Raw genomic sequence first — 12294 nt, 5'->3', positions numbered from 1 at the left:
GCTCACACGCCCCTCCCCGCCCCTACCTCTGCTCGTGAGTGGGTGCGGGCTGTTTCACAGGTCACTCCCTATCCAGTACACGGTCGCAGACCCTTCCCCGTCCTCCCGAGCCCCTCCCCCGGCCCTGGAGCCCCTCCCCCCGCGTTTCCCTTCTCTCCTCCAGCCCTCCCCTTCTTCGGCCCTGGCCCTCCGTCTCCTTTTCTTCCAGCCACAGTCGCCCTCGCCCTCGCTGGCCGCCCCCTCCCAGCCCACCCCCCTGACAGCGGGCGCCCGGGCTGCAGCCTCCGCCCCCTCCCCCGCAGGCAGGACACTCCCCCGTCGTCTCCTCCCCCAGTTTCCGCGGTACTCGGCCAGAGCGGGAGGTTGCAGCTGCGGCTCCGGCGGGAGGGAGGCAGCGAACGACCTAGGGAGAGAGCTGGGACGAAGGAAGGAGCCCGCCAGCCCGGGGAGGCAGGAAGACCCCCCGGCCCTGGGCCGCCCCGCCCACACCCTCGGGCCAGGAGAAGGCTCCTGCCGGGGTCGCGTCCTCCGCCTCCCCGGGACGCCTAGGGAGTCCAGGGAAGCTACCTGTGCGCGTGGAGTGCCCCCAGCCTGCCTCCCCGCTCCCCTGGCAACCTTCCCCGGAGGCACTAGGGAACGGCTCTGCGGAGTGTGGGGCCGCTGGACCCCCGGAGGAAGAGCCGGAGCCACAGCTGCAGTTCTGTCCTGGGAAGCCCCAGGCAGGATGAGGAGCTGAAGTCGCCCGGCCAGGAGAGGGAAAGGAAGGGAAGGGAAGGGAAGGAAGAGTCGGAGCGGGAGGGGCGCGCTGCCCGGAGTGGGGGAGAAGATGCTTGCCTACGCCGTGCAGGATGCCACAGTGGTGGATGTGGAGAAGAGGAGAAACCCTTCTAAGCATTATGTGAGTACCGCCCCCGGCCGGGTCCAAGGCTGGGGCTGGGGACCCAGGGGGCTGGACACAGAATGGGGACGAGCCCAGGTTCCCATTTGCTACTTGCAGTCTCGTGGGCTAGGCGAGTGTTAGGGGAGCATGTTGCTGGTGAGTTTCTTAGGAGCGCTGTATTCCACTGGGAACACTCAGATCCCTTCTCTACATCCTAACACGTCCTCTTTTCCCCAAATCCCCCCTCCCCCCTACTTCTTTACTTCTTTTTTTGGCTTTGGAATTGGCAAGTGCCTGGCCTTGTCTGTTTGAGTGGTGAAGTCATCTGTGCAACTGATGATGCTGATGGATAGACCTGGGACCGCGGCTGGGGGCTGTGTCTTTGTGTGAGTGTGTGTATATCTGGGGTGCGGAGGGATGAGCGCAGCTCTTGTAAAACCCACTCTTGCCCAGAACGTACGTGGGGAGAGCATCTTCCCAGCAACAACTTCCTGTAAGGATCCAGTGGAATCTTCTAAACCTGTTCTAAGGGAGATACTTTTGGCAGTAGGATCTCCACAGGCTCCTTTCCAGACTGTCAGGTTCTTTTCTCTACTGAGTTCTGGCTTAGGCGGAAGAAACCTACCACTCTCTTCTTCATTACTTTGTCCTGGAAGTCCATATCCATTATGTTGAATGACATTATCATTTTACTCTTTCTTACTATGGATCAGATTCTTAAACTGAGGAGAGTCTTCTTATATAAGCTCCTGTTTTGTATTTGTGTTAACGGTGCAGATGTTGCTACTCCAGTGACAGAACCCCTCAGGAGATTACAATCTTATAGTGTGTTTGTGACACCTATGCAAATATGATATAAGGCAGAATTCCATAGAGGGGTAAAGGAGAGATGCAGACAAAGTATACTCTTGGGAAAAGGAGAGGAGGAAGGGACTGGTTGACACTTCACCCTTTCATCTCCACTACCCAGCCTTCACACCTTCTAAGCAAATGGAGTTATCACTGACACCTTAGAATGTCCTCCTGAGTTTGACAAAACTCCAGTAGAGTAAGGTTGTAACTCCCTGGGACGGAAGACTTGGGGCAACAGTGTTGTTTCTGGCTTGATAATGCCTGTATTTTAAAAATAAAACTTTTTTTAAGAAGGCTCAGTATTATTAAAAAAAAAAAAAGTCATCAAATTGACTTCACAAAGTCTGATGCATTTTAGATTTATCTTAGACAGTAGTAGTATCTTGGGTTCTTTGTTATAGATGGGGCCCCTTTGAGCTTTGCTGACTTTCTCTATCCAGGAACTACCCAGAATTTTATGTTTTTTTTAAAAACTGTAACAAGTTGGCTAGTGTTGGGTTTGGGTTTTTACTGGGGTTTTCCAGAAGTTCTCAGTAATGCTTGGGTTGGAAGCGACCCTAAAGGTCATTTATCATACTTTTTTGCAAGGTTATTCCTAAATCCCCTTGGATTAATGGGCAGCAATTCCATTCTCAAAGTTCCCTAACAGGAGATGACAGTCTTCTGAAGGTGTGGGTATTTTTCTAGTGTCCCTTAACCCCTTCATGGTTGATTAGTTCTTTCTTTTGTTGTATTCACTTAATTTTAAGATATTGCTTCTTTAAGATGGGCACCAGTATTCATGTGTCAGGTATATTTGAGAAGCTTAACTTCTACTTGTGAAGTCAGGGAGTTAAGTTGCTTTAGCCATTAATTATTTTTGCTTTTTGTTTTTTTTTTTTTTAAACCAGCCCTTCAGTAAGGTTAGAGTTGCTTTTCAGCAGGTGGCAGTCTCTGCCCTAGGACTTGAGAAAATTCTCTCTGAAACTTTCCCGATAAACTGTGTGACTTTAGCTTCTAGTTGAATTTACAGCAACATCTGTGTACCATTGTCAGGTTGGGGGTCCAAATCTTCAGAGCAGCTTGATAACATTATAGTCCTTTTTTGGGGGTGCAACAGTTAAGCTGGCTCACATTAGAACCTGTTAAAAATTCAGCATTCTCCTGCAACTGTTCATCAAAACTGGCCTAGCATACTATTTATTGTCTTGTATGGTGGCCAAGGAAGACCTAAGATCATGTTTCACCTCTGACCTATATTGGCTATGTGACCCTTGGCAAGTTACTTAACCAATCAATATTCTAAATATTTTTCTATTTAACTATATTCATTTCAGGGAAAGTGACAAGTTGCATTAGCAGAGGGAGTTTCCTCATTAATTCCCTAGACCAGTAGAATCCTAAATCTCATCTCTAGCCCTATCAAAATTCAGTTTCCTTCTTGGGGGCCCAAGATTACAGAAGCTGAAGCTTCTGGCCTCAAGCCAGGACAGTGTTGCCAGAGCTCTTGGAAGCTCACCCAAAAGGTGTGAATAAAGATATAGAAAATACCATAGTTCTCATTTCTGGCCTCTTCATTAAAAAAAAAAAAGGATTTATTTTGACTTTCATTGCCAAGTATAGATATTTGACTATATGAATAAGAGCATAAAAAAGAGAAAATTTTTAAATCCAACTCTTAAAATAACTAACATTTTTGTTTTTAAAAAAGCAGGGCTTTTGTGAGGGGTAGAGGTAGGAATCAGCTCTTAAAGGATAATACTTCCTTGTACTATATGGAAACTTGGAGGAAAAAAAGGGCCTTCCTAATAATACTTGTTCATAGATACTACCATTTCCTCTCACATTATGGGGCAGGGATGGAATAGTTCCCTATGGGAACTGATGATGTCACATCCTGGGAAAGCAAGGCAGGCAGTGATGTCACTGGATGAGAGAGGCCACATAGAGCCCTGACCTTAAGTTCTCTGGAACAATTAAAGGAGAAACTTTTTTTTTTTATTGTGAAAATAAAGATCTGGCAGGGACTTCAGCAGAGATCATGCCGAACCTTGATCATTTTACAGAGAACAAAACAGAACCCCAAAGAAGAGACAGTGACTGAATACTCAGTTATTGGTTAATCCAAGGGCTTGAACCAAGGTCCCCTGCTTCTCGAAGGGGATCTTTCGTTTCCTGATACCTCTCCTCTCTTGTTTGGGGGAAGAGAGAGGGGAAAAAGGAAAGCAGTAGGAATTAGTAAATTTTTTCTGATTTTTGTCATTTTTTCCCATGAGATTCCATCTCTGTTTTAATTTGATTTTATTCCTCACACTCCAGCTCCAGTGTCTCTGTCTCTGTCTCAGAATGAAGAGACATTTTCCCAGGTTAGATTGTTTCAACAATTTCAAGCCCAGTTGGAGCTCCCCAGAGATAAGAATCTGAAGGGAGGGAATAAGCATGTATATAGTGCCTATTATATGCCAGGCTTGGTGCTAAACATTTTATAAATATCTCATTTGATCCTCATAACAACCTTGAGAGTTAGGTGCTGTTTTTTTTGTTTGTTTGTTTGCTTTTTTGGAGGGGGGAAGGTAGGGCAATTGGGGTTAAGTGACTTGCCCAAGGTCACATGGGTAGTTTTGTGTGTGTGTGTGTGTGTGTGTGTGTGTGTGTGTGTATGTGTGTGTTAAGTGTCTGAGGTTGGATTTGAATTCAGGTCTTCCTGACTCCAGGGCTGGTGCTCTATTCATTGCACCACCTGTAGGTGCTGTTTTTATTTCCATTTTGCAGTTGAGGAAACTGAGGCAAATAGAGGTTAAATGATTTACCCAGGGTCACACAGCTAACAAATATATGAGGCTGAATTTGAACTCAAGTCTTTCTGCCTTTAGGTCCAGGACTCTATCCTGCTGTTCCACCTAGCAGTCCTTAGGTAGAGAGTGAAAGATTACTGTCTATGTAGCATTTCCACGATACCTTGCAAAAGTATCTCTAAGTAATATGCAAGTAGTTACTGAAGTGTTCGAGGTGAAGTCAGTGGTAGAAGCATCTGCTTGTAGGTGGAAATGTTTAATCTGATGGGGATGAAGAGGACCTCAGAGCTTGGGTCAGGGGTGGGGAACTTGTGACCTTGAGGCCACTTTAAGGCTTAGAGGGCCACATGTGACCTCAAGGCTGCAGGTTCCCCACCTCTGGCTTGGGTGGATAACCTTCCCCCCTCCTTGCCCCTCTAGCCTTCCACCAAGGGTAAGGCAAGGCAACTAGGTAGCACAATGGATAAAGTGTTGGATTTGGGGTAAGGAAGACCTGAAATGCTGTCTCAGATCCTTACTTAGCTGTGTGACACTGGGTAAGTGACTTAATCTCTCTCATCCTCAATTTTTCATCTGTGGAAATGGGTTAATGAAAGCATCTACCTTCCAAGGTTGTTGTGAGGATCGAATGGATTAATTAATGGATTAAAGTTCTTTGTATACCTTAAAGCACAATATAAATGCTATTACTATTACTGTAACCATTATCATTATTAATGTCAAGTCAAACTAGTAATGCCCTCCTGTGTGGTTGTTGTGTAGGGAGCGCCACACTCAGATCACATATGTCCCAGTGACCATTTGCATTTAAGGAACATGCCTTTCTCTCTCCTGCTCCTCTTCCCTCTAATGAAGAGTTCTGAGGCTGTGGCTTGCTAAATTGCAGAGCAGAGTCAATTTATGGGATTATGGGTTAGTCCAAGGAAGGTGATGAGAGTCCTGGGCCCCAAACAAAAGACTGTCTTCTGGCTCTAGAACTTGGAAGGTCTTTTGCTGCTGAGGCACTTTTGTGTTATCAGAGTAGAACTGCTGATCTTAGTGGTTAGCTCATGGTGGGGTGGGGTGCTCATCGAGGCTGTGTGGTGTAGACTGAGCCCTGAACTTGGAGGCAGGAGGGAGACTTGGGTTTGAATCCCACCTCTGGTTCTTGTTAACTTCTTGGAGTCTCAGTTTCTTAATCTATAAAATGGGGATAATAGATGGTGCCATGTATCCTGGAGTCAGGAAGACCTGAGTTCAAATCCAACTGCAGACATTTACTAGTTGTGTGACCCTGGGCAAGTAATTTAGCACTGTTTGCCTAAGTTTGCTTATCTGTAAAATGAGCTGGAGAAGAAACCACTCCAGTACCTTTGCTAAGAAAACCCCAAAAGGGGTCACAAAAGTCAGACACGACTGAAATCATTGAACAAAATGTGCCTGAGACGATTTGGGGAAGCTCAAATGAGATTATATATGTGAAGTGCTTTAGACACCTTAGGTGCTATACAAATGTCAGCTTTAATTATTATTATTAATTATTATTTCATCTAGGCCAGCCACTTTAAAATTGGCTTTCCATCTCTTGGTGCATTTTGTCATTGGTTTCTTTCTTTTTTGCCGGGCCTAGAGACTGCAGATGTTGGTCTGTTCATGGGAAGGGGGGACAATCAGTTAAACAGTAGATTCCCCTGGTTCACACCAGTTCTGACTCTAAGAGGGAGAGGGAAGATCTGCTTGTTTCTTGCTCTCTGTTTCTGGGGGAGGTTCCTTACCTTGGCTCTCTATTTTAGTGTCAACCCTGGGACTAGAACTCTGGCTTCCTCACTTCTTATTGCTAAGGATTATTTTCTCTAGATAGAAGACTTGATTCTTTTCAATACTTTTCATTTCCTCTACTGGGACCTTGTCAGTGACATATAGAAAGACAACATGTAGCAGGCCTTCTGTAAATATTTAAATGGATGATTTAAAAGTCTTATAGTATGCTTTCTATCTTTTTTTGTTGTTGTTGTCTTGTATATTCCATCCAGTAGAATATAAACTCCTTAAGGGTAAGGATTCTTTTATTGTTGTCATTGTCTCTTTAGAATCTAGCCTAATCAGGGGCGGTTAGGTGGCACAGTGAGTAAAGCGCCAGGCCTGGAGTCAGGAGGACCCGAGTTTGAGTTTGGTTCTGGCCTCAGACACTTAACACCCACACACACACAAAAAAAAAACTAGCATATAACCTTGGGCAAGTTACTTAACCCCAATTGCCCTCCCAAAGGCAAAAAAAAAAAAAAGAATCTAGCCTAGTGCCTTATGGGAAACTAGGTGGCTCAGTGGATAGAGTGCTGGGCTTATAGTCAGGAAAACTCATCTTCTTGAGTTCAAATGTGGCCTCTGACATTAGCTGTGTGATCTTGGCTAAGTCAAATAATCTAGTTTGCTGCTTAGTCATGTATGACTCTTTGTGACCCCTTTTGGGATTTTCTTGGCAAAGATTAGAATGGTTTGTCATTTCCTTCTGTAACTCATTTTACAGATGAGGAAACTGAGGCAAACAGGGTGAAGCAACTTGCCCAGGGTTACACAGCTAGTAAGTGTCTGAGGCTAGATTTGAACTCAGATCTTCCTGACTCCATGCCTGGTGCTCTGTTCATCCCACTGCCTAGCTACCACTACCTTGCAAATATACTGACAAGCCATTAATTTATATCACAGAGCACCATAAAATGTGCAATACCATCCTGTTTTCTTTTAAGGATCATTGTTCATAGGCAATCCTGCCTAACTTTTCAAAAATTACACATTTCTGTAAACTGGGTATCCAGAGAATAAGTTCCTAAATATAGCAAATAGTTCATGTAATATTGTACCATACTAAGCATCCACCGTGGGTAATGGAGGGATGCAGAAGAAGGTGGAGAGAACCCCTTTCCTCAGGGAACTATCAGATACATGTATACACTCATACAAGAAACTTACAATTCATGCTATAACTAATAGCAAAGGTTTTTTGGAACTAGTGGAGTTTATGTAGAGAAGGCTTTTTGGAGTTTTGAAGAGCAGAGAAAGACATCAGTTGGCAGAGTGAAATAGGGAGTTATGCTCCTTCTCTGGGTCTTAAATTTCCTCATCTGTAAAATTAATTGAACTAATTGATGTCTAAGGGCTCTTCCTGCTCTAGTCTGAGATCCAAATTTATGATAGTTGAGTGTATCCCAGGTCAGGGAAATGCTTTTGAGAAGTAAGACAAAGAGAGTCATTCCCGGGATGGGATCAACTCTTCTCAGCCACCCTTCCCTTCTTCCTGTCCTCCCATCCATGGCCTTTCACACAAAGCAGCAATTTCTTCCTAAGCTCCGGTGGGAAGTGATTTCTAGGTGATTCACAGGCCTCACAGCAGTGCGCGCTCATGGAACAAGCAACCACATCCTTCTCCAGGCTTGGAACAGAAAGTTCTCCCCAAAATTAATAATAACCACCCTGCCTGGAGGAAGGAGGAGAGTAAAGAGATCAAGGGCCTTTTCTGGGTGAGCCATATTTCTAATGAGTGTGTGTGTGTGGGGGGGGGTGTGTGAAGAGTGGACATGAAGGAAGGGAGAGCTGCTTAATGGGTGTCCTCACAGCACCAGGAGGAAGAGTGCCAGCAATAAGTTAATTGACAGTGGTGGATATTAATCAGTATTGTTTCATAAGGGCCTCTTATTTTGGATTTGAACAGTAACCTCATGAAAATTTCCTTCTAATTTCCCCTGCCTGAGTCACTGTGACCAGAATGTTTTTTGAATAGGGAGAGAAAAAGGGATCTGAGAAATGGCAGGGTTCTATGTGGTTTTCTGCTGCTTCATTAAATAAAAATGAAGTCTGAAATAGCTGTTGTACATGTGTTTGCTGATGTTCAGTTCCATGGATCTAGGGTGGTTATGGAACAGGATAAAGAAATCCTGGGAAAAGAAGGAAAAAGTGTGTGTGTGTGTGTGTGTGTGTGTGTAAAGGTCAAGAAGATGGGTGTTGGAAATAGATTCTGACTTTTAGCCAGTGGTTTGTTCTGGGATGATAATTGCCAAAAATAATGGAAGCTTGTAAGTAGGATGATCAGCTTTCAACAGCCTGGTTCCCAGGGTTGATTTCTTGCTTCCTGAGCTGTCCAGAGTTCAAACTGGTCATGGAGGAGTTCATCCCTTTCAGTGCTCAGGAAAGCTGATAGTGTGCATCCAGGGTGATAAAGGAGTGAGGGTCAGGATGTGTATGTGTATGTGTGTGTGTGAGTATATATATGTATGCACACATATTTTATGTATATATATATATATATGATGTATGTATAGCTACATACTCAAATTTTAATACATATGTATATGTGCACCAGAATTTATATTTTTATATATGATATATGCCAAAATTTGAAACAGATAAATCATAGATACATGGTATGTGTGTGTATGTGTATATATATTCATATACGTGTATGTGTATGTATATATGGGGTATGTATCTTTATCTCTACCAGAATTTATATACATACACACCAAGATTTTGATAGGTATGTGTGTATATATACATATACAATACACACATGGATGCATATGTATGTATGCATATACATTTGCATATAGGCAAACCACTCCAGAGTATTTGTGCCAAGAAAATCCCCAAATGGGGTCATGAAGAGTCAGACAACTGAAATGAGTGAAGAGCAACAAAACTATGTGCAAGGCATTGTTTCAGATAATGAGGACCTAAAGATGGAGAAATAACACAATCTCTGACTTCAGAGAGCTTATATGCTACTTGAAGTATGTGAAATCAGATCACCTCTTATGAACAAGTTATTGTAGGTAATACATTGCAGCCAATCTACAACTACCATATTTCTCTCCATGGTCCTTTGGGTGTGCCCAGAAACTGAATTCTTCAAAGATTGTGGTGTTTCATAATTCATAGCCATATATCAATGTTGGGAGAATACTAGTGTTGAGTATTGGCTTTTGCATCAGGGACAGCTTGTGGTCATTGAAAGTATAGTATAGTTTCCAATCTTACTCCATTCCTGTTCAGTCCTAGGTTCAGGTCAAAGATCAATCAATAAGTATTTTAAAGTAGGTACTATGTGCTAATTGAACAATTAAATAGAAGGTAGGGAAGACACTAGTAATTGAGGGGATCGGAAAAGGATTTATGAAGAAGCTGATTCTTGAGCTGCATCTTGAAAAATGGAAGGAATCTATGAGCAGACATAGAGACAGAATGCCAGCCAGGCATGGGGGACTGGTTTTGTAGGGCTTTAAAAGTTAAACAGAAGAGTTACTATTTCATCCTGAAGTCAATAGGGAGTCCCTGGAATTGATTGAGTAGGGGAGAGGAAAGCAGTTTTCTGGAGACTGCTGCTGTGAACAGCTTTCAAGGTTCTGATTACATAGTATAGCGAACTCTTTATTCAATAACAAATCAGAGCAAAACATTTACAGAAAATCAAGATACAGCATTCAGAATGTTACAACTTATCACATAAAATCAAAACACAGCATTCACCATATCACAACTCAACAACTTATCACTAAAATGGCCACATGGTTTTCACCAAAGTGGTCACATAGTTTTCAATAAAATACAATCATTTAGTAACTCAATCATTCAATCATCCTTAAAGGAGGCTCGTCTCCTTAAGGGTCACCAAGTACAAAAGTCAAAGTTCTCCACTCATGGGGTGCAATTAAGTTACAACTTCAACAGTCACTACTCAGTACTCTCTTAAGGGATAGTGGAAAGTACAAAAGCCATCCACCCCTAGGTCACAAGTAAATTATAGTTTCATCAGTCACTACTCAGACAATTTCATCAGTCACTACTCAGTACTCACAGAGAGGTTGTTTCATCTTGACTCAGGGCAGGCTTTCAGCTTCCATAGTTCCTTTTCCATGGTCCCAGCTCCCTTCTGAATCTAACCAACTGCCACCTGAGTTCAAAGGCAGACAGCTCCCAGCTCCTTGTCCAGCTCTCTGTGCAGTTCCCGCTCCACACTGGAGCTCAGTGTCCAGTCCATCTCAAATCCTTCAGTCTCTGTTCCTGGGAAGACAAGGCTTAACAAAGCCACAAGAACATCCATACAGATTAACAAAGCCACAATAACATTTGTACAGAATACCAGCACCACAGTCATGCTTCCTCAGTCTTTGGCAGCTCCAGCTGGCCCTTGGAAGTCTTGCCACCGCAAGTCCGAATTCTGTGTCAGTTCTCAGTTCTCAATTCTCAGTTCAGTCTTCAGTAGTAGCAGCCCAGCCTCCAGATCTCACTGAGAGAAATTCTCTCTCTCTCCCCACCCTTCTCTCTCTCCCTACCCCTCTCTCTCTCTCTGTCTCTCTGTCTCTCTCTCCCTCTCTCTCTCCCCCCTCACCCCCTCTTGAAGCACCTGCCCTGCTCCACAATGCTTACCCCAGGAAATTTTGTCTTTCCAGCTTGTGTTCTTATATATGGTATAGCTTCTCCCTGTTCTGCCCCTTCCTGTTACATCAGCAACTTCCTTCCAAGGTGTTAACTACTTCTGTGTTAATTAAATAGCTTAAATAATGTGTTAACTTGAAACAAGGTGCTAAGTACCTGCTTATTTGCCAGTACAAAGGGGCATGGAAGATCTTCAGATTTCATTAACATTACAGGGAGTGACATGGTCAAATCTGTGCTTAACGAAACTTGTTTTGCCAGCAGTGTATAGGAAGGACCAGGGTGGGGAGAGACTTGAGACATGTAGACTAATGAGAATCTGACTGTTGTAATAATCTCAGTGAGTGGTAATGAGAATCTGAGGCCAGGTGGTAGATATAAGAATGGACAGAAGGAGTCCAATGTAGGAGATGTGAATGTAGGAATGGTGGGTATTGACAGCTGATTGGATATGTGGGTTGAGGGATGGTAAGGAGTCAAAGATAATGCAAAATTTATGAACCTGGGAAGCTAGAAGGATGATGGTGCCTTCAACAGAAATTGAAAGGTTTGGAAGAGGGGAGGGTGTAGGGAGAAAGATAATGAATTCAGTTTGGGGTGTGTTTATCAACAATGCCTGTCCTAGACATATACTGATAGACTGACTCAGTGGACCATACATTCAGCTCATGTCTTGATCTGTTGGGAAGTGATTTCTTAACTCTTTCCTTTTTGGTTTATGCATTACTAGGCCAATTTCTTTTAAGTGACTGTGGATCTCATGGAGGAGGCCTCTGGGTTTAAAGCAGTTATCTACATTCAGTATCATCTGGAGAATCTTAGGAGACTTTTTTTCTGTGAATTTTTATTTTATTTTTTCTCAATTACATGTAAATAAAAATTTAAAACATAATTAAGGGACTATTGAACAGTTATCTTTAGAGTTGTGTCCATCAAGGACCATGGAATCAGAGATCTAGAACTGTTAGAGGCCTCAGAGGTCGTTTAGTTCAACCTCCTCATTTTACAAATGAGGAAACTGAGGCCTGAGGAAGTTGTGGGTTGACCAAGGTCACACAGTTAAGCCAAGTGCCCCAGCTCCAGCCTGGTTTACTCTTTTATGGTCTTAACCTATGCATGAATGATACCTTAGAAGACAGCCTTTAAGACCACATTTTGCTCTAGAGTCAAAAAGTCTTTTTAAAATACATAAACATGTCAGGATCCTATATTCTTTACCCTTCTCAGTCATGTTGCTAATCACTTGTTTCCTGTCTCCTAAGATATGAGCAATCTAGCTTTTTGATGTTGTGTGTGTGTGTGTGTGTGTGTGTGTGTGTGTGTGTGTGTGTGTGAGAGAGAGAGAGAGAGAGAGAGAGAGAGAGAGAGAGAGAGAGAGAG

The 12294-nt window shown here is 43.4% G+C and overlaps 1 protein-coding gene and 1 long non-coding RNA gene across 6 annotated transcripts in view; one reads left to right on the top strand and one right to left on the bottom strand.

The window, feature by feature from the left end:
- LOC138168632 (uncharacterized) overlaps nucleotides 1-134 on the bottom strand; it is a 32723-nt gene extending 32589 nt beyond the window's left edge. Inside the window, exon 1 of the long non-coding RNA XR_011170164.1 lies at nucleotides 27-134. This is a non-coding gene — a long non-coding RNA (uncharacterized lncRNA). The remainder of the gene's footprint in view (nucleotides 1-26) is intronic.
- A 189-nt stretch (nucleotides 135-323) lies between these two features.
- SH3PXD2A (SH3 and PX domains 2A) overlaps nucleotides 324-12294 on the top strand; it is a 351487-nt gene continuing 339516 nt past the window's right edge. For all 5 annotated transcript variants that reach the window (XM_069098879.1, XM_069098881.1, XM_069098880.1 and 2 more), the window contains exon 1: nucleotides 324-898. In XM_069098879.1, the coding sequence (XP_068954980.1) occupies nucleotides 827-898 (72 nt within the window). In that variant the 5' untranslated portion in view covers nucleotides 324-826. The remainder of the gene's footprint in view (nucleotides 899-12294) is intronic.

The sequence above is a fragment of the Petaurus breviceps genome, unplaced genomic scaffold, assembly GCF_028583685.1.
Source record: "Petaurus breviceps papuanus isolate PSGF00001 unplaced genomic scaffold, PetGlider_PUasm1.0 37, whole genome shotgun sequence".
Lineage (NCBI taxonomy): Eukaryota > Metazoa > Chordata > Mammalia > Diprotodontia > Petauridae > Petaurus > Petaurus breviceps.
The sequence above is the reverse complement of the archived record's forward strand: the minus strand, read 5'-3'. Positions and strand labels throughout refer to the sequence as shown.